The 27,507-nt window shown below is 42.3% G+C and overlaps 1 protein-coding gene across 2 annotated transcripts in view; it reads left to right on the top strand.

Annotated features, from left to right (window-relative positions):
* Window positions 1-27,507, top strand: part of plxna4 (plexin A4) — a 229,002-nt gene that overhangs the window by 127,310 nt on the left and 74,185 nt on the right. For both annotated transcript variants that reach the window (XM_079656550.1, XM_079656549.1), the window contains exons 4-5: window positions 8,669-8,797; window positions 19,817-19,917. In XM_079656550.1, the coding sequence (XP_079512676.1) occupies window positions 8,669-8,797; window positions 19,817-19,917 (230 nt within the window). The remainder of the gene's footprint in view (window positions 1-8,668; window positions 8,798-19,816; window positions 19,918-27,507) is intronic.

Below are 27,507 nucleotides of genomic sequence, written 5' to 3'. Positions count from 1 at the left end.
ACTGACAGCAGAAACAGGATGTACCATTAAATTCATTTGATGACTCAGTAAAAGGATTGTCCTTCCTTTCCCACATGTATATATGTGGGATGTTGTTTCTCATTCTCAAGTCTGGACGTAACCGACTTCCCAAACAAGCTTTCATGCACATGCATTGTAATCCCATTGTTTTGGGCAAACATGTTAAATGTTCCTACCTTTGGATGTAAAGGTTGCACGCCAGACTTTGTACGTTAAAATTAGGCAGGGGAATAAGGAAACAATGTTGTGATGTACAGCCACTGCATTTAATGGTCACAAATGCAAGGAAACACAAATGTATTGATATTTATAGTGATAGAAAGTACCCAGTTTTCAGTACCTAAAGATCTGTGATAGTATTGTTCTTTATGCATATAGCCAACTGTGAATACACAGGGAGAAACAGAGAGGTATAGAAAGATATCACTTTCCATTTCTCCTCCTCAACCTTCTCCTCTTCCCTCTGCTTCTCTAACATCAAAGCTGGCCATCTCTTGCTCTGCCATATGTCCATCTTCCTGGGTGCTAGAGGAATATGTTCCTCTATTCCCACTGGGGTGCATACAACCTTTCCTCCTCTGTACAGTACACATACACACACAAAATACAACTCCCTGAGGATAATCTCAATGCCATTTTCCTCAGCAGGCTGTATTTACTATTCTACATGCTGAAAGTTTGCCGGCCGCGCTCTCACAAATGAACAGCATCCATAGCTCTGGGTTCTGAGCACTGCAGGGTCGCCTGAGAGGCCAAGCCTTGATTCGGCACAATAGGCTGATTTGGTCCCCCCACTACTCCAGGGAGTATGTTGACTTCATTAATGGCTCCTAAAGCCTTTGAGCTCTCACACAGTGGCCTCTGGTCACAAAATATAATAGTGTGCACACAGCTCTGTATCACTGCCATCAGGTCGCACCACTTATAAAAACACAGTTTGTGATGTGTGCTCGAATTATGCCGCTGCCTCCGTGGGTTCCTTGAGGCCCAGCCAGTGGCCGCAGCAGCAGTGGCAGGAACGGCAGCTCTTACCCCCGCAGAATAATAGTGAAAGAAAAGGAAATAATTGGTTTGAAAGAGAAATGTGCATTAGGGTTTTCCTCAGCCAGAGCAGGTATTTGTCTGCACTAAATGAGGTCTGTCAGGAGATCTCTACCAGTCGCCTCTAACACCCTGCGGTGGCTCTAATGAGACAGTGAAAGAGGAATGGGGTTGGGGATTTTGCAGACAAAAAATTACAACAAATCTACTCATCAAGTCTGCACATTTGATTTATTACCGAGCACATCTGACGGTTAAGTATTTCAATATTGGATGAATTCAAATATGTAAGCACAATTGAAAGAGGGTGGATAAATGAGAAACAATGTATAAAACAATTGTCCAAGCTGCAGAAAAATATAATCTGCTACAAACATATGAAGATGAGATTTTGAAAATAGCAAAAAGTAATGCATTGGCCGTTAACCTGTAGGTATTTTAGTCAACCTGATGACATACAGATTGAGACAGGGCAGCCAATAGGGAGAGAGGGGCAACAGAGGAGGAGGGAAATGAGCAACAGAAGCTGAGCTGTTAGCCCCCCGCCTGGTCACAGTGCTCCGAGGCAGCTGAGCAGTGAAGGGAATGATAGCAGGGAGACCTGCCACTCACCCTTTGAAGCCATGGGGGAGATTGAGGGAGTGGAAGAGTGCAGGGAGAGAAATGATTTAGGAAGCCTCCAGACACTTGTCCCCTTTCACGTCCAACACCAACATCCCTCACAATAACATTTTCGTCCTTCTCTTTGCCCCTCTGCCTGATTTTCCTGTCTATCTCTCAGCAGGGGATAAGGTTAGATTAGTAGGCCGCGTGGAGCTGCAGGCTAACGGGTAGCACACCTTTAATGCCACAGCGGTCAGTCACTGAGCCAGGGGTCCCCCCGAGGCCCATCTGCTTTAGTGTCAGATCTCAGATGTGAGGTGGTGGAGACTGAAGAGGCAGCCATAGAAACAAAGTGCCTCATTCCCTTCCTCACACAACTTAACATGTATTATTGTTTTTTCTTCTTACGCTCTTCAGTTACCATTTATTGCTGATGTATTGACTCTGTCACACCAAGGCCAGATACTTATAAGTATTTTTCTTACATAAACCACTTTAATCAAACTTACTTTACAGACGTTTTTAGAACCTCATTTAGTGAGGATTGACCTAAATAAAAGCAAACTCAACAGGAGGGCCGTTACGGAGGTCAGATATCTACTCAGGTTCACCACTAACACAAGTCTCTGTAGTTACTTCCCTGCTAACAATGACATGTCCCTGGTTTGCACCCACAAAGCAGTGTAGACATGGGGGGAAATTCATTCATTCAAATCCTGCTGTGCGCAGATATGCCTAATTGCAAACATTAAACAGAGAATAGTGCAAGCACCGAATGAGTTCAGTTCCACTCTGACCACTCATCCTCCTATTTCACGAGCCGGAAGGAGGAGAATAAACATTTGACTTCCATCAAGGAAAGCCATAAAGCATTGAGTTCATGTTGTTCCTTTTGGATAACTGCAAGATGTCTCCATTATAGCTTGTAATTACACATAAAATAGAATGCCAAAAGACATTGTCGATGTAGAAGTACCATGGCATTACGTGTCACCTGCAGTACATGTTTCAGAAAGCACATGAGGGCCTTCCTCTTTGGCTACTCTTCCTCTCAGACAGAATGAAAACATGTCGATCTTTTACTGTGAATAATAACTCCTTGGCGATTAATAATCACATGGTTCTCTGCTCCAGCAATCCTGCATGACCAGACTGGCATCCCACATTACTGTGCCACATCTTCGTTAATACCCTGAGATTAATGTCAAATCATCCACAATCCCCCACTAGCCTCGCACCAGTCCATCTCGCCTGAAGCTATATATTGATGCTCTGAATGTGGAAGGGTTTGTCCTGGCATTGATTGACACAATCCGCCTCCTTTCCTTCTGTTATTCTGTCCTACCCACCCCCCCCACCCTCACCCCCTCTTTTCTCTCTGTCTGCCATATGTTTCAGGGAGCTGGACAGATTTGGGCAATCAGACAGCCACCATTGTATTGCTGTCGGTATGAATAGAATGCGTGCAGAGACACATTGCCATTATGTAGTGGCGATACGTTGTGTCTTTTCTCTTTCACAGTGGATGTTCCTCTCAGTTGTCTGGCTGTCTCTCTCTCCAGATTCTTAGTGCATGTCGTGCCTTGCCTGGTTGGATAACTCACACTCTGCTTTGGTTTTACATAGAAGGTAGAAACCTGAGCAAAGTGTGGCAGGTTGGATTACAGTACAGCGGCATTTGGCATGCGGCTATGCTGTTGCTGCTCTAAAATGTTTCTGATTGATATCTTGAACAGGATAAGGACCCAGGAGACCCCTGTTCCCACAATTAGTTTTGACTGTTGAAAATTAGCTAGCGGGAAGATGTAACTAGTTTGTTGAAATTAATCAAATCCACAGAATTTAAAGCTTTCAAAGAATAACAGTTGGGTATTTTTTAAAACCTTTTTTTTTTTTTTTTGTAGTTTTGGCTATTATTTTAGCTGGATCAAATGTTACTTGATTACAACTTTATTGCTTGGATCAAGTAATGTGATCCTGTTTGAGTCCAAAAGTTAACAGCAGCTGTTTTATTTTCAATACCTTCCAAGTTATTTAAGAGTTAATTTGTAAGAAATATCTGTAATCATTCATGTTTTTTGCAACTAATTGTATATACAGCTTTGGAAGTATGGTATGTTCATTCAACTGTGAAGTACCTTTGTTTACCAAATACAATTCACGTAACTTGCATTGGTTATTGAACACCCTTTTTTTCCTTTTACTGGTATTAATCAGAAAAAAAGTTCATGACCCTTTTTGGCTGCAGAAATACTGGCACTGACACTGGGTTTGCCCATGCACGTTTCAGGGATTTGGTTGAATTCCTCACACAAATGTTGTGGTCATTTAAGTTTCCCAGCATGCTGTGCGACTTTGGATGACATTCTGCCCCAGCCAACCCGCCTCACCGTGGTGGCATGACCCATGTCAGACCATAGCGATACAATAGTCAGCAGCTTATTCTGGCATCCACCAGCAGCATGTTGGTCATGGTGTGTGTTCCAGCCATGGTGTGTTAGTGTGGGTGCCATGCTAAACAGACTGCCGCTCTGTGTGACTAGCTTTCCTTTTGCCACCCCAAAAACCCATGCCATGGCAGGCAAGGACACATTTCTCCAAGAACTAAAAACAGTCCTCGATCAGAAACACACATTTCTCTCTGTTGTATGTTTTAAGAAGTACACTTTCCATGCTGTTTCCCCCAATATGGTCTTTTCCAGAGGGGGTTGATTTTGTATTTCCTGCACTTAGCTATAACCGCCATCTGCACTCACGACTACAACATGATTCTTAAAGTCTCCTGGAATTGACTAGACTCAACCTGAAATGTGGAAAATCCATCTCACCACTTAATTTAAAGTAGTTTCTAGACACAGGCATTGGTTTTTAGGTTTAAAATGTACCTGAATGTTTCTGTGGTTTACTGACATTATTGGCATAGTAACGTGATACAAACTTTGGGATATAGTAAATGACTCGATGCCGAAACGAAACATCAATTATTAAAGCAAAGGTCTTACAGTATATGTATGATAAAATAAAGACTCAGACAGTGCATTTGTACCTGCTCCAGTATGGATTCCATGCAGAGTCAGGGAAGTGCTGTCATTTCTATGTGGTTATGTGGTGCACAGTGCCAATAGGAAACTGGAACAGGGTCCTCCTGTTGTTTTCACACCGGAATGGCTTCCCTGTATGCATCACACCTTCTGCTAGCTGTTAGCCCCATGGAGAGAGGGAGAGTCACTTTGGGCAAGTCATTTCTCATTGACAGATTCAAAGCAGAAATACCATCTGCACAAAGGGTTGAATTAGTATATTTTCCTGGGTGGCTCATCTGAGACTAATTTAAATACATCTTCATTATTTCTGATTTATCAACACTGCTGGATAGCCACTCATTTCAAAAGGTCTGGTTTATTTGAAAAATGCTTTATCAACACTATTTCATCTTAGTGCGTGTGGTTGTCAAATAAAATATCACATACAGTGCATTTTTGCTGCACAAGCCCCTGTGTAAGTCTGTTTTCAGTGTAGGTGATAGTGTAGTTATCTTTCACAGCCACTAGGAGGATACAGTTAATGGTCAGGGTGGTTGCTTTTTGGAGTACCAGGATTTTTCTCTGATCTGAGGTGTACCAGTTCTGTTCTCCCACAGATACACACACAACCGGATCAAGGCAGACACACACACAGCTATGTTTACTACACACATTTTGCAGGGCTGAGGAAGTGTGCTCTGTGAGTCAAAAGCACAGGTAACTCTCGCCCCCCTCCCCAGAGGATCCCGCATTACCACATGAGAAGCTCCAGCCAGACTGCCTGTGTGTGTGTGTGTGTGTGTGTGTGTGTGTGTGTGTGTGTGTGTGTGTGTGTGTGTGTGTGTGTGTGTGTGTGTGTGTGTGTGTGTGTGTGTGTGTGTGTGTGTGTGTGTGTGTGTGTGTGTGTGTGTGTGTGTGGGTGGGTGGGTGGGTGGGTGGGTGGGTGTGTGTGTGTGTGTGTGTGTGTGTGTGTGTGTGTGTGTGTGTGTGTGTGTGTGTGTGTGTGTGTGTGTGTGTGTGTGTGTGTGTGTGTGTGTGTGTGTGTGTGTGTGTGTGTGTGTGTGTGTGTGTGTGTGTGTGTGTGTGTGTGTTGTGTGTATAAAATAGTGTGAAAAATAGCTAAATGCCAATGTTTTTATACACGCAATTGCTTGTGTGAAGTGAACAGATTACCAATTTGTAGGTGTGCATTTATATGTGGGCCCACTGCATCTCTCACCTCCCCACGACTCGGAGACAAAATGAAGTCTGTCTCGCAGAGAATGTCTATTGTGTAGTGCTAATGTGATAGCAGAGATTAGCATTGTAATCCATTTAGCATAGAGCTGCTAATCCACTTTATTACTGTTGAAAAGGAATCAGATAATATTGGATGGCACCACTGTAGCTGCCTTAATGAATTGAAGCTGATGAAAAATGACTTTTTACGATATATTGATAATTACTGTTGCTGACAATGAAACAAGGATTAGTAATTTCATTAAAAAAAGATAATCATCAGCTTTGAAGGAATTGAAGTATTGGATCTGTTCAGTGTACGCTGAGTAAGCTTTTTGTTTGTAGATAGTGTTTGTACTAAAACAAATCAATAGCTGTTTATTTTCAGGTTTATTTCAACATTATGCACCCAGCAGCTGGATCTTTTGAGTAGTATTCTCTTTAAAGTGCAAGGTTTGATATCATGAGGGATACAGCATGCTGTAACTATCTTTCAAACGTACAAGCCTAGGGTGACCCTGCTGTGTTAGTAAAAATAAATACAGCGTAAAACTGCTATTAAATACTTGTGCCAATTCTTGTAAGAATAAGTCCCCTGGCCTTTGATTCAAATCAGTGGTTTCCCTAATGTGTTCCCCTCCAGTCCCAGAGTGCCTGCGTTGCATACTTGCGGACATGCTGTGACTCCCTGGTGGCTCATTTGTTTTGTTGGTGGTCAGATTGAGGGATAATATACAGGAGCTTCCCCTCGAAGCCCCTGTGCTCCCTGGTGACCGTGGATCCGTCCCAGCACAATAAAACTGTATATTCAGCCTTTGCTGTATAGACTGTCTGCCCTTTAACTCTGCGGGGCAATTGGCTTCACACTTCCCTTCTATAATTTATAGCGTTGGTTAGCACACACATCTTCACATACACTCACATGCTCACACATGCTGTGTACAGTGCGCATATGCACAGCGCCTCAAATCAACCCGCCCGATCGGGCAGATTAGATAACCCCACCTGCTGAATCTGGCCCCTGCTCGCGCGGAAGTTTCTTTTCTTCCTGCCTCCCTCTTTTCTTTGGCTCACTTCTATTCGCCTTATGTTCTTTTCTTCAGAACTGACCCAAGTGCATACAATGGTTCCCAGTGAAAGTGTGTGAGGCTTTGATACACAGAATTCAAGGTCCTTTGAGATCCAGATCACTACACAAGCCAAGCAGGAGGCAGAGCGAGAGAAGAAGAATGGCTGAGAAACAAAGAGGGAAGGGGGGGCGGGGGTGAAATCAGGGTGAAAGATGGTGCCTGTTCAAAGAAATGTCATGTTGTGAAACTGGAGATCAGTAGAAGCAGCAGGAGCAGGGCACGACGTAAACTGTACCCTGTGTACTAAGGTTACCGTCTTTATACAATGAGTGATTGTCTAAGCAAAGACAAAAAGAGAGATTCTGTATTTAACGTGTAGAATACAGTCAAAGACTGGAGCTATTGCCATTTCGTGGTATGTGGAAAAAAATGGGGTCAAAACATTGGCGTGCCATAACTGGAGCCTGGTTTGGCAGCGTCTAGAGAGTGAGTCATATTAACTGGCTTTGTATGTTTTGCTTGTTGCACTTGCTTTATGTTGGGCTATGTTAGCAAAGAGGTCGTGTAGCTAGCTTTTGTTGTTAATGTAATCATCACTCGGAAACTGTAGGCGCACTAAATAGCTAAATAAATAGCAGAACCTAACATTAAAGTGCTTGATTATTTATTTAATAATCATGAAGTGTCTCACCTGTCTGCGCGACCATCTGCTTCCTGTCCAATTATCTCCTGTTTGTGCCTGTTACCCATGACTCCATAAGTGCTGAAGAGCTACCAAGTCATCACAACTTTAACAAGACTTGCTTCACACCTGTCCACAAGCCCACACAGGTGTGTGTGTGATGGTGTGTGTGTGCGAGCATGTATTCTACTGGGTGCTGAAAGTTCCTTGGGTAGGCATGTGTCAAAGTCGTGTGTTAGTTGGAAATTACAGCCAGAGGACCAGATTTAGAAAGGATCATTTGGAACACACCCCGTGCGTTTGTTTGTGTGTGACGATGTAAGCAGATGTTCAGGCACAAGCCAGAACACTTCCATCACACCACCAAGTGTGCACAGAGCCAATTCCATGCACTTTCTGCTGAGCAAACACACCTAGGGGCTCGCAAGCCACACCTCTTGCCCAGATGTCTAATTACTGTAATCACTTTTGAATGGCTGAAACCGTGATAGAGAAAGATGAGCGTCTCAGGCACCGCACAGAAAGCCATGATGCATGGGGAAATCCTCAGGCTGCGTGTGGTAAATGAGCAGTTTTATCCATAATAATTCTCAAAAGTACCTTTTTAATGATACCTTGGTCCCTGATTGCACACTTTGTTGTCCTAAGCGTCACGGTGTTCCATTGCAGAGACCTTCCTTGTGGAAGGCAACGTGACTCTTGTCTACCTTTGCTTCTGTTTTACCACAGCTATTCTTTATTTTATTTCAGCCCTTCCAATTACTCTTTAACTATTGTAACTTTTTCTTAAAGAGAGGCAGTTTTTTATTTCATTTTAAGTTGTCTGTTACTTAATAAAAAAAGCAATAACCTTTTGCGCAATTAAAATGTTATGCACGGTTAGTATTTACTCAATTGATTATTGATTATTTACATTCTGTATAGTAATACTTGGGACTTAATTGTAGTGCTAGAGCATATGCATACTGTGTATTTATACATTAATTCTTAATTTTCCTTGTTTTTCCCAGATCCGGGTGGACGGCTCCTCTCGGGCTCTGCAGTATGAGACTGTGCAGGCGGTGGACAATGGACCCATCCTCCGAGATATGGCCTTCTCTCCAGACCACCACCATCTCTATGTCATGTCTGAGACCCAGGTCAGACACACACACACTCACACACATGAAAAGTCTCCCCTGCTGAGTCAATATCATAACCACTGGCATTTATCATTTTCCTCATGTCAAAGGCTACAATAACCTTTGGTGTAGCGTGGAGGATTTTATTACAGCCTGGCTGGAGGAGAGAAAGGGATTAGATAGACTGCTGCTGCTATGACCAAGTCTTTTTATAGAAACACAATGTGAGGCTAGAGTTGGAGTGAATAAATGTGTTGAATTATAGCGAGAGAGGAGAGTGGTCTCAGTACACTTTTATGTGTGTGTGATGGTGTGTGTGCATGGGCACGTCCAAATTCACACATATCTCTCTTAGTGCCTTTGATGGCATGGAATGTGGAGTGAAATAGCAGCACTCAGTGTAATGGACACACACACAGTGAGACTGTGAACACCTCTATCAGAGGCAACGGCTCGCTAAAATAGCACCATGGAAAGTCCATAACACACATGCTGGGCTCTAAGAGATGCACACACAGCCATGACTCACTGGGTTGGGTTTTCACTTTCTCTTGATGTTACTCACAAAGAGACACAAAGCTAAGAGTGTGTACTTACATTATATGTTATACATGTATAGATGGAAGACAAGGCATGGGAAATATATTTGTATAGTACCTTTCAACAGCAAGGCAAATACAAAAAGACCCATATAGATAACATTATAAAAAGTGAAATAAAAGAGCTAAAATACAAAAGGATAGACAGGGCAAGATACAGTATGACTACATAGTCCCACATTTTACTTAATAAAAGTGGCAATGATGAAAAGTATTAAGCCCCATTTGTAAACACACACTTCTTACCATTCAGCACAAGCATTATCTCTTCATCAAGTCATTTTGAAGGGCTAGTAATCAAATCATTCAAGCAAAATGTGGCCATCATTTAGAAAATGTTTGGTTGATCTCTCTCTTTCAAGCTTTTTTTTTTGCATCATTTTCAGTCAGTATAAATGTGATTTCTAGAATAATGTTGCAAACGCTTTGAGTTAAGATATCATTTCCCCTCTCGCTCCTCTCTATCTGCTGCCAGCAGTAATCACAGAAGGCCGCTGCTGTTTAGTCGCCCTGTATATTGTCTGCAGCTTGCAGCGGATTATGGACCTCTCTGGCACCATGAAAGTGTCAGTGTTTGCTAATGTGTATTGCAATTTGTTTGTGTGCATGTGTGTAAATGTGAGCACATTTTAAGAGTCCAGATTATCCTGATAACACTTTAAATATCACACAGGCAGTGAGTGGAAGATGCCCTTTCAAATGCAGCCTGGTTGACTCTCCTGAGGTCTCAGCCGGTCCATCTGCACAGAGAGTAGGAAAGGAAGCAAGAGAGGCACACAAGTTAGCAGAATAAGGACGTTTAGGAGGCTATTTTGTCATGGTTTCTAATTCCATCCAATTAATCTTTTGTACAAATGGGAGAATTTAGTTTTTATCCCCCTTTTTGAAAAATTGCAGTGTGTGTGTAATTGAGCATAGAGAAGATATTACAGAAAAACAAATGAATTATTATTAATATTTAATTTCCATTTGTTCCCATTATGTTGGATCCTTTTATGCTTCGCTATAATCGCCAACATCGTGTTACAAATGTAGCATTTCATTTTGTAATTTAGAAACGTAAGCTAATTGCATACCAATTAGCATATATTGAAGAAAGAAATTAACCAAATGAGTTTTGTTGGCCAATAGTGGTCCTGTGTGTGTGTGTGTGTGTGTGTGTGTGTGTGTGTGTGTGTGTGTGTGTGTGTGTGTGTGTGTGTGTGTGTGTGTGTGTGTGTGTGTGTGTGTGTGTGTGTGTGTGTGTGTGTGTGTGTGTGTGTGTGTGTGTGTGTGTGTGTGTGTGTGTGTGTGTGTGTGTGTATGTGTGTAAGGCCTTTGTAGTAATTAGTCTATTAGCCTAATAGCCTATTTAGAGAGCTGACCCCCACTAACTGTTTAGGGACGATCATCTGGGAATTGCCATAGACACAAATATGGAAAGTAGTTAATGAACACAACACATACACACAAATTATACTCTAGTAGAAAAAAGTAGAAGTGAATGAATGCAAGATCTTATTTAACTAATTGTTTCAATTTTGTATTGTTATTTCTTTCTTTCTTTCTTATACCACAGATCTGTTATCTCATGTCAGTAGACTTTATTCTTCATGCAGATTCAGAAAGCTGAAACACTGCTTTATTACCACCAGTTGTTTTATACTCTGCTGTGTCTGCAATCACTAAAGGAGTTCAGTGCATATTGCTTCATCTCAAATGTGCAGCAACAATATGTAGCATTACAGGTTTATTCTCACAGCTTTCTCTACAGTAAATTGATTCCTGATGGTTTCCCTCAAAACTCTGAGCGGAATTGTTTCCCGTCATGCTGACTCTTCAAGTCCAGACAAGTTTTATTAAATGTCGAAGAGGTCTACAGGATGAGCTAGAAATGTAAACAGAAAAAGTATACTAACATGATTCAGTTCCACATAATTACACGTGGCATTCATTTGTTATCAGTACTGATACAGATCACATCTTTCAAAAGATTCCTCTACAAAAAATAATGTTGATAAATATTATCTTGTATTTCTTGCGTGCGTTTTTTATTAACCTCACTGCCAGGTTCAAAGGTCATGTTATGGTCAGCCGTACAGTTCTGAATAACCATACTGCCTGCATGATCAGAGGCTGGTTTACAATAACAGCTTGCACAAACACACAAATACAATTCTAATTCCCAGTGGTCCCAAACGTATTGAAGCAGCCTGAGCGGGTCGATAGCAGGAGGCCACCTGCTGTTTCTGGGACACTCAGTGATAGATGGAAAAAGTGAGAAATACAGAAAGAGGAAACGCATGATGGAGAGGAGAAGAGAAGAGAAGAGATGAGAGGAGAGGAGAGGAGAGGAGAAGAGAGGAGAAGAGAGGAGAGGAGAGGAGAAGAGAGGAGAGCAGAGCAGAGCAGAGGGCCCACAACAGGAGGCTGAGAACAGAGGCAGTCGATACAGCCTCTCTCCTGCTGTTCTCAGCCTTGAAACCTTTCCCTTCAGTCCAAGAGAGCTCCTCTGCATCCTGGCTGCTGTGAGGCTCCAGCAGAGGATGGAGAGGGTCAGACTGATGTTGGAGGAGAGAGGGTCAGGAGAAGGATAAAGAGAGGAGTTTAAGCAGGGAGAAGTAACCAGTCATTAAGAAACAATGTTCTGCTATTTCTCTCTCTGTTTGCTAATAGGTGGATATGTATGTTTTAATAGTTCCTACTACAAACAGAGGCTCTGCTTCAGGTGAAGGTGAACACAAATGTAACCTTATCTACTGTGATTGATCAACTTGAGTAGCTTTCTGATCCCAGCTCATGAGAGTAAAGTAAACTAAGTTTAGATAAGGCTCCAAAATGTTTCTCCTTTTTATTAACAGAAAACGAGTGCAAACCTTGTCCTCACTGCAATCACAATCCTCTATCACAAAGTAAATGAAAGAAAACAGACATGATTGCTTTGGTTATATAATGACTTCCTGGCAGAGTACTTTTGTTTCTTTATCAGTACAAACATTTGTAATTTCTAATCTAGTCAGCACAGCCTTTTTTAGTGCAGACTCTACGATACTGATCTATAAATACATCCCAATGTAGTGACTGAAGCACCTTGACAAAGACGTGTACACCTTGCTTCAGGCAGCGGCATCCTGCTGAGAGTCACTCTGTACCCTGCTTGTCTGTGTCACATTATAAAGTCATTACAGAGGAAAGCTATAGCCCAACACTAACACATGCAGTGTCCTGTACTGCATAACCAGTCTCCAGTACTTTTCTCTACCTTCATTCTTACAATCTGTTCTTTTCTTTCTCCTCTCCTCCCTGTGACTGTGTCCTCTTTGTTAGATTTGTTTTTCTTTCAGGATTATAGATTTCAGCTCCTGCCACCCCTATTCATTTCTAAGGGGATTTGTAAAGCGAATGAGGATTCAGCCTTTTGTGTTCCGTGTTCCTCTTTCTTCATCTCCGCTCTCTCCATCTTTTTTCCATTTCCAACCCTCTCTTGCTACCCTTTGTCCTTTTTCCCCTAGCCTTCCCCTAATCCATTCCTCCACTCCTTCTACCATTCCTCCCCTACTCTCTCATTAATCCAGTGATTGGCTACCCTCTAATTGGATATGTCTCTGTATCTCCCTCTCATACTCACATAAGCCATGTTATTAGCGGGTTAAATAGATGTTCTGGTATAAAGAGGCGAGTCAGATTATAGAATAGGCTCTGATTATGGATGTTAGGGTTGGTGTTTGAGTGACAGGGGCAGGTCAATCCCACTGTTACACTGAGCTGCTGCTGTTCTTCACCACCTTGTTACCATTCTGTTAACACCGGGTCATGTCAACCACAGTGAGCTGGACATTGGGTATGAATGAGGGGGGGACATAGGAAGGTTGGGGGATCATTCAATGTAAGTTCAGTCTGAAAATCTAAAATCACACATTAACTATGTAATGTATAGAGATGTAAAAAGTTAAGTCAACAGGAACATTTAAATCTAGCACTCAAGCTTTTGCATGATGTGGACAATCTACTGTTTTAGTGTACATCCTTTCCAAAACAGCAAAAATATATAAAATTGTCAACATGAGAGATCTTGATTAAAGATCTTCAAATATATATACAGTTGTCTCTAAATGTCTATTACTGTTGCACAACCATTATAACAATAATGCAACATTAATTACTTTTGTAACATCCCTCTTGTAATAGAAGAAGAAAAAACAACTAACAAGATATATTGTTAACCATAAATGCATTTCTGTGGTCTTGCTTCCCTAGAAATGCAGACACCAGCACTAACTGTATATAGTATATTATGCATGAATCAGCAATGCCACACATTCAACACTGTGCAGTCAAATGGAGCATAAGAAACTTGCTTGGACGCGATCTTGAGCAAGAAATTGAATCAAATATGATTTTGAAAGCTCGTTACACTCCTATGGTGCTGGGTTGCGACTTGACATGGGTTCCAGGGCATTTAGGAACGGTTCTGGCTGTTTTTGTGGTGTCTTAGTCATTCAATCCAACCTCCAATGTTCCCATAGCAGTAGCGTTAGCCTCCAGCATACACATTCACTCCTCCTGCCAGCACCCGTTCAGTGATTCAGTTAGATTGTATCCAGTATGTTCCTACATGGTTTCTATGCTTAAGTAATTTTTTTTTCAACATTTGCCATGGTTTGTACATGCCACATATAAACTGTTGCTCGAAAGTGCAGCGACTGGCGCACACAGGGTGTTAAATTATTTATCTGCAGCGTAGCAAAAGCAGATCTGTAAGTGTGAATTATTGAAAATGTGTACTATGGTGGGGTGAGATCGTTCAAAGTAAAAGTGCTTTTTTACAGTTTTGAACCCCCTTAGGGAAATTCGACAAGCTCATTTGTAGAAGCATCGCGTATTCGCATCAAAGAGGTTTAATACCAGAATCCTTTCATTTCTATCAGCAGGAAACTTTTTACCACATCCCTTACTGTGTGGCTTCGTCACCCCTTTATTGTGAAGCTGTGGGTTATGGAGGTGTTTGGATGTGCATATTATGTCGTGTCCCAGTTTAGCTGCAAGATAATGTGGTCTAACAAGGCAAGCGAACAGAGCTGATGTGTTGCTGCCTGGCACACTTCTGAAAAATGTCAACTAAGTGGGGCAGGCGAGGTTGGAGAGAACTCTTCTAGTTTACTCCTTTCAGATGTGTTACCTTTGTCTTTGCCATCATTCTCCCCTGCTGTTTCTTGGTGTATTTCAAAATCATGTGTTCTTTTTTCTTTTCCTGTTGCAGATCATTATGAATCTATAAGCTACCCCATAGTACTATAACAGACACTTCACGAAATGTGTCATGTATGTGAGTCATCATCCACATCTTCTGTTGTCTTAGCTGCTGGAAACAGTCCAAACTGTTCACTCTGTCTGGGTAATGCAGACCTTATCTTTGCCTAAGCTGTGCCCCAGGGCAAGATGAGGCAGCCTGTGCTAAATTAGTCACTATATGTGTGTGTGTTGCTACACTTTTAGCTCCTGCCAAAGGGAGAAATGGCATTACAGACTAAATGCAAGTGGTCAGATCTAACCCAACACCTTCAATGCTCTGACATACACCATGTCTTCAGCTTGGTTTTAGCACAGAGCACTGAGGGTGTAATGTCAACATTAGCATGATTAGGACAAGTTCTGCTGTATAAATAAAAAGTACTGTTTCTGAGCTTCCCATGCTTCATCTTAGCTTATTCGGGAAGCATAGACCTACCAAACATGACAGGTGGTAAAAATATAGCCTAGCATTTCTCATGCAGGAAATTCTTCTCTGTAAACCGTTATTAGTAAACTGCCTGCAGCTTATTAACTGCCTTTTTGTGTATGGGGGGCCTTACCTTCTTTGGAATGGAAAGATAAGTGAAAATGATTGATTGTATCCAAGTCGTTTGTCATACGCTGACAATCCTGACAGCGCAATGGATGGCTTTCTCATTTGACCTCCGAGAACCTCAAATGAAAACAATATTGCACTTGCAGCCACTGGCCCGCTCTGTTAACTGAGCTTATGATGTAATACCGTTGGTAGGTGGTTGACGGATTGACTGGCGCGTCAGCTGTGACGAGGCAGCGGGTCGTTGATGTGTCCCTTGCTTCATTTGACTCCCACGTCAATCTGTCCTCCATCCAGCTGGAGAGTGGAGAGGTGGAAGGACAGGAAGAAGAAAGATACCCAGGAAATAAATGAAGGAATAAACGACAGAGAGAATAGATCTTCTGTGATAGATAGAGAAATGAATAAGAGACACATCAGAAATTCAGAGGGGAATTCGGGAAGAAATTGATTGTTGGTTTGCCACTTGTAATGAAGGTCAGGAATTATTACTCCTATCTGTTATCATGTATATGACTAACAATTTCACTTAATTCGCTAATTTTGCTTGCAGTCATCTACAGAACTTGCTGATATTTAATATGACACGGTTGTAAGCAGCTATATGCATGAACAACAACTTGCAATGTTCTATTCAAAATGGCAGAATAAAATAACAATGTATAAATTCAACCACATACTTCCAGCTCCCCGCCCAACATATTGATGCACTGCCAGCACTGTGCCAAACTATTGCACAAAGTCACAACAGGGAAGGAGAAAAAGACGAAGCCAGCCTGGGGCCAGAAGAGAGGAGATAAGAGGAGTTCAGTGTGCCCGACAGGCTGTGAGCACGATCGGCTATCACTTTAATTCCTCTCTCTGTTCAGTGCAGTGCTGGAGTTTGGCTGCAGGTGGAATCCCTGTTTAATTACAAGTGGAGCGACAGAAAAAGAGTAGGATAAAGAGAGGAATAGAGTTGAGGCAGAAGAATTAGCTAATAATAAAAGTCTCTGCTGATTTATTAAATGATCAATTTCCCACTGCAGGTTGACTGGCTGGCCTCTGGCGTTATGTAAGGAGTAGGGGAGACATAGAGGAAAGAAGAGAGGAAAGAAAAACAAAGTCAAGCTTTATCATTCCCTCAGTGAGGTGATGAAGATCTTGAAGTGTAAATTATGAATACACTTAAAAGGAACACTCATCCTCCTCGCTCCGCTTGACGCCCATTTTTCACAGATACAATAGACTAGCACACACTTAGTCTATATATATATATATACTGTATATATAATTTGATGCCACTGTGCCGCAACGGTAAATGCTCAAGTGCGTCTTCATCTCTCTCCCCACACATTAAGGCATCAAGTACCTCTGTGATCTTGGCCTTTTTTAAAAGCGTGATTATATTCAGCAGCTTCCATCTCTCCCTATTGTGAAAGGAGGGAGAGTGCAGGGTGTAATGGCTGTCATTTGCTCACCTGAAACAGGAGGGGATTATAAATGCCATGCACCCCATCCTTTGTATTTATCCCTGCTGATATGATAGCCCAGCCATAGTGAAGAGACAGTGAGCCGTAATGGCTGCCTCTCTGGCAAAGCCCAGGAAGAAGATTGCATGAAATGAATGTGATATCGAGATGAGAGAGACAAGGGGTGCATTGGGTCGTTTAGCCACCAAATCCCTCCATTTTTTTTTATAAAAGAGGGGACACAAGTGTTGCCTTCTTGTGTGTGTGTGTGTGTGTGTGTGTGTGTGTGTGTGTGTGTGTGTGTGTGTGTGTGTGTGTGTGTGTGTGTGTGTGTGTGTGTGTGTGTGTGTGTGTGTGTGTGTGTGTGTGTGTGTGTGTGTGTGTGTGTGTGTGTGTGTGTGTCTGTGTGTGTGTGTGTGTGTGTGTGTGTGTGTGTGTGTGTGTGTGTGTGTGTGTGTGTGTGTGTGTGATAGAGATAGAGAGCAGAGGTTTTGTAGAGATGATGAATGTATGATCTTACACACCTCAGAGCGTCTGAGTGACAGGGAAAGACAGGCAGACAGAGGGAGAATGAATGATATCAGGATCCGCGCTCTGGAACAGAGGATTCTCATTGGCAGCCATCGCTTCTGCTGGGCCTGAATGCGGTGTGTGTTTGTCTTTGTGTGTGTTTTATCTGCTGAGAAAACCATTTCCCCAGATGCAGGCATCAGAGGCCTTGATAGGCATCAGGAGGTCCATTCCATTCTAAAAGTCTAAATCTGTGTGTGTTTTTGTATGTGTGTGTACATGTGGGTGGTGTGTGTTTTGGCATATCTGCCACCGATGAAGTGTTAAATTATAAAGCGTTCAGATATGGTGGCATTGTTTGCTACAGTTCTGTGTGGGTGCTTAGCTTTTATGACAGATCACGAGGTGAGAAACCACTCGATGCGGTGACATGGCTACATAGATTACATAAACACACAGACACACACGTAGGCAGGGAGATTGTGGTTTCATACACTCTCATGATAAGGGATTTGGCAGCTGCAATCCCTCCATAGGCTAACCCACCTTTCTCTTCAGTGACTTCATATAGCCAGAGGTGGCTGAGGCAGTGGTGGATCTTAGGAGGAGGAGCATGAAGAGTGACATGAAGAGAGGGAATCTATCATGTGACATGCACTGAAGATCAGTGTTGGGTTTGATGCACACACGCTTGTGCCACTATCTCTCCGATTCAATCTGAAACTCATTCCCTTTATCTACCTAATGCAAATACACCTCTACACAGAAGTGAGGGCAAAACACACCACTAGCCTTTCCTCCTAAACCCTCCCTCCCTCCCACACAGACACACATACACACACACACACACACACACACACACACACACACACACACACACACACACACACACACACACACACACACACACACACACACACACACTTGACACACAGAGATTCATTTGTATTGTTTTTAATCTGTAGCATACAGGATTCCTCTTGACTTTGATAAGAAGATGCACCCCTCTGAAATCATTCAGCTGTGTATGTGTGTGTGAATCTGTGTGTGTGTGTGGGTTCATGTCTGTGAGTATTCTATTTTTAGTACCCGGAAGAGAAATAAATGTAGAGTGTGAGGGAATGTTGTAGTGGTGTTAGAGGATCTCCATCGTGTCAGTTTCTGACTTCAGTGATAGCATGTGCATATTTATGGTTGGCATGCATTAAATGTACATTTTGGAGAAAGAGAGATCAGACACACTATCAGGCCGAGATTTGCTTTTTGATGGTCTGTGCATCCAACAGAGAGAACCTCCATCAGGGCCAGGCTGTGCAGAAGAGATTCCTCTATGCATGGGCGTTTCTGAACTCTAGTTACGTTCAGTCATACCCTACATTGGATGGTTTAATTATGCTCCTTTTTATGCCCTCCAATAGGGAATTTAGCCAATACAATGTGCTGTGAAGACCTCTATAATTGTATAATTTATACTCTGAAGTACAGATAAAGAATGTTTTTTTAAATGTATGAGGGGCTATAAGGTGAAGAAAACTTAGATGACTTCAGCAAATGTCATCAAAGCCTTTAAGCAAGACACTGTATTCACATGTTCCCCATTAATATACAGAGGTGTTACAAACATGTTCTGACCTACTGTAATATTGTAATATTACTTGCAGGGTTACGTTTTTCCAATTCCTTGTGAAGTAGCTAAAAACAATAAATAGATGTGTGATGATCAGCTTGTAAATGTGCGTCCTTCATCAGATTTTTTTATAGTTAGTAGAACTACAGTATGGCCCGTGTTTGTTTAACTTGACATGTGCACAAGTGTTTTAAACCAGTTAGTATAACCAGGTGGATTTCAAAATCCTGTCTCTAAGAATAAACATGTTTTCAAGTATCATATAGTATCTCTTCAGCATAGGTGACAGAGAAAGAGAAGTACTTGTTTACCTTAATCTAAAACTTTTATTTTAGGACTTATATGTGCAGGCCTACACACAAACACAGACACATACACACAGAGCTGTATCCTCATAACAACCCAATATCAGTCTCATAATGATGATGTCGTCTCTCGTTCCCGGCTGTCATCGGTGAGCAGCGTGAGTGACAGCGGCCATCCACCAATGACGGCTCATTAATCAAAAGTGCCAGCAACACCTATTATTGCACCATGCTGTTACCATGGTGACAGGAGGAGGGGACGGCTGAGATGTACCTTAGCTTTGCCCCTTGTGCTCGGTCACTCAGGGCCCATGCCAATCAGTGCCAGTCAACGCTAGTTTGAATTGGCAGGGCTATATATCACAATACAGGGACTACTCTCCCAATATTCCATAGCTAGGAGGGAAAGATGCAAACTGTCAACAAGTTACATTTGAATGTTAACGATTACTCTTTCAATTCTCACTGCATATACGTTTTTTGTTTGTTTTTGCAGTTATGTATATGGCTCTAGATTTTGTAAGAACATTTGGAAACTGCCAACACAGCTGCAATGATTTCAACTATTCTGAAATCTAGTAGAGACCATCTTAAACATTTACGGTTATTATGTTGTTTTATTTATCCAAGATGCTAACAGTTTGATCCCTTAAAATCATTTAATTTTAACTGTGAATGACTCCACCATATGTAATCATTGTCCTATGTTTCTCTGCAGCTGTCAAGGGTGCCAGTGGAGGCCTGTGGTCAGTACTCAACATGCAGTGAATGTCTTGGATCTGGAGACCCTCACTGTGGCTGGTGTGTCCTGCATAACATGTAAGTGCTAGTTTTGTGATAGATGTCCACAAACATACAAACACGTCTAAAACTCACAAACATCTGGGTCTATTATGCTTTAATTTCTTAGGCATACAAACACTATTTCCAAACTCCACCATACATACTAACCAGACAGTCTGGGGGGTGCTGTGTTTGTCAGCCTCCCTCACCTCCATGACGCCTGGGCCCATGCCCAGCACTCTCTCCCTTGCAGCCCTTGAACATTCAGGGAGTCCTCCAGCCTGCCCAGGCCAAGTCTCAGATTGCCTTCCTTGGGCTCGGCCTTGTGCCAGCAGCCCCCTTAGATCCATTACCAAACCTGCCCACCGGCATTGTTTACCAGCCCTGAAACCAGAGCCTGGTGAGAGCCCAGACAGAGCGGGCACTGCCAGGGTCTGATGGGCAACACTCCAAACTCGTTGACACCAAGAGAGTGTTAGCTTCTATTATTGACACTGAACAGGAAACTGTTGAATGAGATCTACATTTGTTTACGCTTTGCTTTACCATTAGGCCTGTCTGTATGTCTTTCTGTCATCCTCTCTTTACCGTGCGCAGAAACACACGCAAAGAAGCACACACATTCACATACACTCAAGCTGCTGTCAGAGCCCTGTCCCTTCAGATTGGAGTGGGAGATAGAGCTGGCTGGGGGCAGGGAGATTTCCCACTCCACTGTAAATTGAAAATTGGTTTCTTGTGTTGTTGATAGCCTTTGGGGTGTGTAAGTGTGAGTGTGTGTGACTGAGTACATTTAGCACCTTCATCCCTGCTGGCACAGAGAAGACATGGCAAAGGCAGAGAATCAATGTGAGGGTCAGACAAGAATTAAAAAAAAGAGCGACAGTAAAAATGAGACATTAATAGGGAGGTGACAAAGGTATAGAAGTTGAGAATAGACTAGCTACTTCTGGAAGCAAACTTCTAAGAGAAAATAGCTGTGAAAGAGGGTTGAAATGCAATAAATGTACAGAGATCTGAAAAGGGTCTTAGTGAAAAAAGAGTTTGTGTGCAGCGAAGGAGTGAAGGAAGGAGAAATGGAGGAGAAATGTATTTGGGGTCTCCAGGGCAGAAAGTGCTTTAGCAGACAGAGGACATACTCTGATGGGTTATGGGTCACCCACCAGAGGTTAGAAGCAAAGAAACACACACACACACACACACACACACACACACACACTCCACATACACCCACACACATCCACAAAGCATGAAAGTGTAATGCAACAGTCCATATTCCTGTGTTTATCATAATTCTAGTATTAAAGTTTAAGGGTGTATTCTTGCAGATAATTTAATTTAAAAGGAGTTTGTCTAAAGATAAAGGAGCAGGATCAATGAAAAACGAATTTAGGGCCATCAGTGAGCAGCCATGCATATATTTTCAACTTGGAATGTGCTTGCAATTTGTGTGCGACTGTTTGTGAATGTGTGTGTGTGTTTGTGAATGTGTGTGTGTGTTTGCAGGTATGTGTGTGTGTCTAAAAACCCATTAACACCCTGGACATCCTCCCAGTCAGAGTAAATAGGTGGCTACAGATTGGCCTGTCACACTTAGCCTGATGGAATCAGCTCACCCTACTTCACTCGCTTACACATAAAGGCAGGCACACACACACACACACACACACACACACACACACACACACACACACACACACACACACACACACACACACACACACACACACACACCGCTTTCTTGCTCTGGAATTAGTGTGAAATTACCAAAACGAGACTAGAGAGAGGGAAAATATCCAAAATTCCACTTAAGTTGATTTTAGGTGACTGGGTATTTGCCCATCACAAGGGCAGAGCGGGAGATTGCAGGTGCTAGCACACGAGTAAAATGCTCAACCCAGTGTGATTGATCCACCACAGGTTTACCTTTCCAAGAGTTCCTTTCTCCTCATTGCTCTCAATTTCCAAGGTTGAGAATTCTTAACAGGTTTTTGGTGTAACTGAAGCCCCCCCGAGCGACACCCCTCCAACAAGGGAGCCAGGCTCCTGCTGTTATAACTCCTGCTAACCTGCTCCTGTTATATTAAACCTGTTCATCTTAGGCATCTGATACATTTTTTTAAGCTCCATTTACTTACGTTTACATTATATGAATAGCTATTTACCCAATAATTGGCTTCCATGATAATTCACATCATACTGACGTAGCTAATGCTAAAAGACAGTGGGAGGCTAACTACTTAATGACTGCTACTGTATACTGGATGTGCACTGTGCCAGTCACACATGCAAATGAAGAGCAGAATCATACAACCCACACGGTCACATCTATAGTTTTCATCTTGAGCTTTGCTCAGTCATAGCTTGAATTGATTTACCTGACATCCCAGAATGTAGCCTGAGGGAAATCCAATGAATGAGCGTCAATCACTTATTAATATTGATCACTAATTGAGCATTAGTGATCCATCAAATCACTATTTCGTATTCAAATGTAGTATAGTTTTGTTTATTATCAATGTAATGCTATCAGGTGAAATGCTTTCCAGATCTGTTCATGGTTAAAGATGTTTCTAAAAAGAAAATAACATTACAAACAGACACCCTAACTACAGTGCATATTAAAACTAAAAGCAAAATGGCCAAATCACAAAGAACTCCACACACACTCTCCCACACGTCGTGCTGGAAGGAGTGGTGTGGAGTGGAAGCATAGCATGTGGTTCATCTTCAAAGTGTTCTTCCAGATAGTTTGTTGTTCCCAATCAACCTTGAAATCACCTAACTGCTCTGAGAGCAAACAGAATTGCTCCCACACTCACACACTCTCTCCCTCTTTCCCTATCAGCATTGCCTTTATTTACTCTATGGATCGGTGAGAGGCGCTGTTAGAGAGAACACCAGGGGAAGAGGAGGAAGGCAATCAATAGTACAGGGAGGAAATCAGTGAATAGTGTGTGTGTGTGTGTGTGTGTGTGTGTGTGTGTGTGTGTGTGTGTGTGTGTGTGTGTGTGTGTGTGTGTGTGTGTGTGTGTGTGTGTGTGTGTGTGTGTGTGTGTGGGGGTGTGTGTGGGGGTGTGTGTGTGTGTGTGTGTGTGTGTGTGTGTGTGTGTGTGTGTGTGTGTGTGTGTGTGTGTGTGTGTGTGTGTGTGTGTGTGTGCGTGCGTGCGTGCGTGCGTGCGTGCGTGCGTGCGTGCGTGCGTGCGTGCGTGTGCGTGTGCGTATGTCTGCGTGTGTTTATCTTTGGTCGTCCTTCGTCCTTGAAGAACAGTGGCCAATTATTTAAAAAGGCAAATATCCTAATTGTTTAGACATATTGCCCTTCTTCCTATCATCTGTATATGCCCCTTTTATATGTTTTGTGTCCATTAGGAACCTTTGCACCAGACAGCCCCCCTGCAGATAGCCCTGCCACTATTCCAGTAAACCTGAAGCCTCACCTGTCATCAAACTGTCTCGGCCTATCAAACTTGCACTCTCTTCTGCGTAGATGCATGACTAATGCCAATGCCGTCGAGCTCGGCAGGTGAAAGGATAGATTTCATTCACCTGCTCTTTCCCCAGTGACATTGGATGTCTCCTTCAACCAAAGGACATTCTAATATAGGACTTTATAGACAGGTATTTGTCTGATATATGACAAATAAGTACTTTTTGTAACACTATATAAAAAACACTTTTAGGTAACTCTGCTATGATTGACGAACTTGAATAATTTGCTTGCATTTAACTTTGGTTTGGTGCCTGACAATAGTTTGATGTGGCATAATCATAGTTCCCCAATGAGCCTATACACCAGACATATTCCAGCTAATGTGAGATATGGATGTGTTACCTCCCCTAATGCCTTTCTGTCAGCTGTCAGTTTTGTTAATGGTTAACTCAGCTGTCTCTCCTCCTCTCATGCATGACAGATTGGAGACCATATTTGGAGAAGTAGCTTTGTCAAAAGGAATGTCATCCTATTTGGCATGGATGTTGGGAATATCGCACACACTCTGCGATATCAGTGTCAATTTGGAACAATTGGTGCTAATATCTTCACATTAATAATTGGTTTGACATATCTCAATCTCTGCTCTTGGCTGCGATAGGGGGAATAATCCCAGGGTGCCGATATCATTTTCTCTTTCTCACTTTTTCTCACTTTTTATTTTCTTCTTTACTTCCCACCCTTTTCTTCTCTTAACTATAATTCAAATCACACCCACATATCCCCAGCAGACTTATCATACACTGCATTTTAATGTGTATGCGTGTGTCTGCACATACTAACTGTGGATCTTTGATTCAATGAATCCACATGTAATCAGTATATATGTTTATATCTTATCAGTTTGTGTATTTAGTCTCATTTTACCCTACTAAACATTTTTGCTTGTGTCAGATCCCAATACGTTGTGTTTTTAGAGAAATATTTGCCCATAAACAGCATCCCTCTCCTCCTACCTCCTTCCGCCTCTGCCTCCAAACACTCGTAAACATCGATCCCTCCTTCCTGGAGTGGAAGTAGGACTGTAAAGTTGTCTGTGCCACTGGCCAAAAGCAAATACATTTTCCTAGTTCTTTAGAGCAGGTCGGTCTATACCATCAGTAGTAAACTGTGATATAGAGACGTCCTTATTATGAATCAGTGAACCCCGGCGACCACATGTTCTGAGATATTCCTGAAGTCAGCCCGTACAGTACAGCCTTCTTTTTAACATGTACAGAGAAGAGACATTGAAATGCTTCTATGTAGTATTTCACACAAGTCATATGTATGAGTCACACAACTGTGTCTCAAACATGTGTGCAAGCTTATTAGGATGATACAAAAAGGTTCAAGCAGTCACGAGTAAACACACAAAATGGCTGGTAAAACTTGCAAGTCATGTTGCAGAGCTCCCAGTCTTCTTAATCCTTTGTTTTCCCAAGACATATTTGGTGCTGTCAAGTGAGTAACCTTTTCAGAGGAGGGAAAAGCTAATTGGCAGATCTATCGGATGTTTTTTTCTTACTTGCTCTGCCCCCTCTCTCTCATATTAATTCTGCACCGCTGCTACCTGTCGCTGTGTTCACAGTCATCTGTTACTTCAGTGTGCTCATTACTGCGGTATGCCACACCAATGCTAATTAAACTGCAGCGCCGCAATTAGCATGCTACCAAGGACTCTTGTTTGGTTGTTGTTTGGCACTGGCCTCCCCCTGGTGATAGCTGCAGTGCTGTAAGGTGTGTTGTTGGCAGAGATGATAAATGTTTACATAAAAACAAAGTGTTTCCTCTAATGTTAGGGTGATATTTACTTTAACACTATTTTTAAGTAGAGTGAACATATTAGCCCTTAGCTCATTTCGAAGTTGAGGCTAGAAATAATGAAAATATTAGCTGCATATATTTTAATTATTCTATTGCGGAAAAGGCCAGACATGAGTTATTTATTTTCTGTGATTTAAAAAATTGCCTGATAATTAATTTTGGCATTCCTCATTTGAATTCCAGTTACACTTGCTGATTTTTTCAGAACAAAAGACCTGGCTTTCCAAATCATTACTAACATATATGAGTTTGAGGAGCTGTATCACAACTCAAAATACTACATCAGTTGCACCTCTAACACTGCACTGCTCTGCCTAATGATCCCAGATGGAACTGGATTTGGTATTAAACAGTGCTACAGATTGCTTGAGAAACTTTTAAAGTTAAATGTATTCAAAGTTGATACTCTGAACTTGAGAGTCCTGCATCCATGGCACTTGCTCTGATGTCTATGCCCGGGGGAGGATGGCCATCCCCTGAGTATGGGTGACTAGTTTCACCCCCCGCCCCCCACCCTCCACCTCTAGCGGGATGCTAAGGGAAGTTGAGGGAAGGGAACAAGGCCAAGAAGTGACAGGGGCATCAGGACGGAACGGAGTGCTACACCTCCCAGTTTCCTCTCAACTGTCACCATCATAGTGTGAAGAAACACAAACACACACACACACCAATCCACCTAGCCCAACCACACATTCTCAAGCACGCACACAACACCTGCCCGCCCACTTTTAAGTCTGGACCATTGCTCACTGTCACCTATTGTCACCCTGCTGCACAGAGGGAAACAAAGACACTGGAAATGGACACACACACACGTACACTCACAGTGGGGAAGGTGTCTTGCTTTTTTCCGGCAGAGCATGAGCACAGGTACTGACATGAGACAGAGAGGATAAATGAGAGATGAGTTGACAGTCAGGGGAAGTGGAGATCTATGGAGGTGTTCCAGCAGATGAGAGGGGTGTGTGGGACAACGGAGCATAAGTTCACCTAAAGGGAGATGTGAAGACTCTCAAGTGAAGGATGTGAGGGTAAACACTTGTGCAAACACACAAACAGGTCACCTTGACTATGATGGAGAGCATCTCTAGGGGAGGGTGATACATACAGGACAGCTAACAAGGCCCATCATAGTGGATGAAACCAGCATATTAAGAATATTATCACCATGGAATATAATCCTATAGTAATCCCCACTGATTGTTCAGTATTAATATGAGACTGCATTGTCACAGAGATTACTCACTCATACAAAGATAATGTCATTATATATCCATATTTACTCATGAGAAGGAATCAAATGCTTGTGTGGTGTTCATTGGATCTTTTAAATGTAACTCAAAAATGCAATGCCATTTTTATAGTTGATTGTGAGAGACTATAGAAAATGATGAGAATAATTGTAATGTTTTGTTACAAGCTGCCTCTCGGCTGTGAATAAACACACCTCCGCAGGCTACATATTGACCGCCTGGATCAATAGTATCATATGCTGCCGTCTACAGCTCCACACATTGAAGATCATAACACAATATATGGAAGATAAAAGCCAAGTGCACTCTTGAGACCCCATTGTGAAGCGGACCTCCAGTGCCCCGTTTCTCCCCCAGGGACAGTCATGAAAACATCACCAGACAGGGGATTTTAATTTACTAACATCCAAGAAATACTGTAGATGCAATGATAAACTATTATTTTTCCCTGGTGGATTTCTGGGCTCTTTTTTTCATGAACATAGGTCAGATTGAGTGTTAATGTAATAATAAATTGGACAGTGATATATGGGGTGTTTGGAAATGTTCCAGTATTACATCAAAATTCCTTTTTCTTTCTTATCCCATCCAAGCGCACATTTTTACCATTAATATACTGTTTCCATAGAAGATGTGTGTGTTTATATCCAAGTAAGATCTAGGATATCTACGATTAAAACATAATGTATGTTGCGTCCTCTATTTGTTTTCTCATAAAGCCACATGATTCAATAATTCAAGCTAAGAATGAATAAAAGGTCATTTTAGCAATAAAGCCAAATAAAGTTGGTTGATATAGAGACCCTGGCCTAATGGGGTCCTCAGGGGCAGCAGTGGCATCACAGATGAACAGCCTAATAACGCTGCCTGATCACACCCTGTAAAAACTCTGCTGTGGGACTGTGAGTGGGTTTTTGTGTTTGAGAGAAAGAATAAAGAAGGAAGTTGGTGCCACGGCTTTTGACAGCTGTTAGAATTGCGTGGTGGAGTGCGAGGGGCCAAATTTCATGATCGAGAGAAACAGTTGTTAAATGTTTGCCTGCAGGGCCAGGTTGATGCTGCCGATCACCCTCT

The sequence above is a fragment of the Notothenia rossii genome (genome assembly GCF_949606895.1).
Source record: "Notothenia rossii genome assembly, chromosome: 10".
NCBI lineage: Eukaryota > Metazoa > Chordata > Actinopteri > Perciformes > Nototheniidae > Notothenia > Notothenia rossii.
This window is presented reverse-complemented; position numbering and strand designations above follow the sequence as displayed.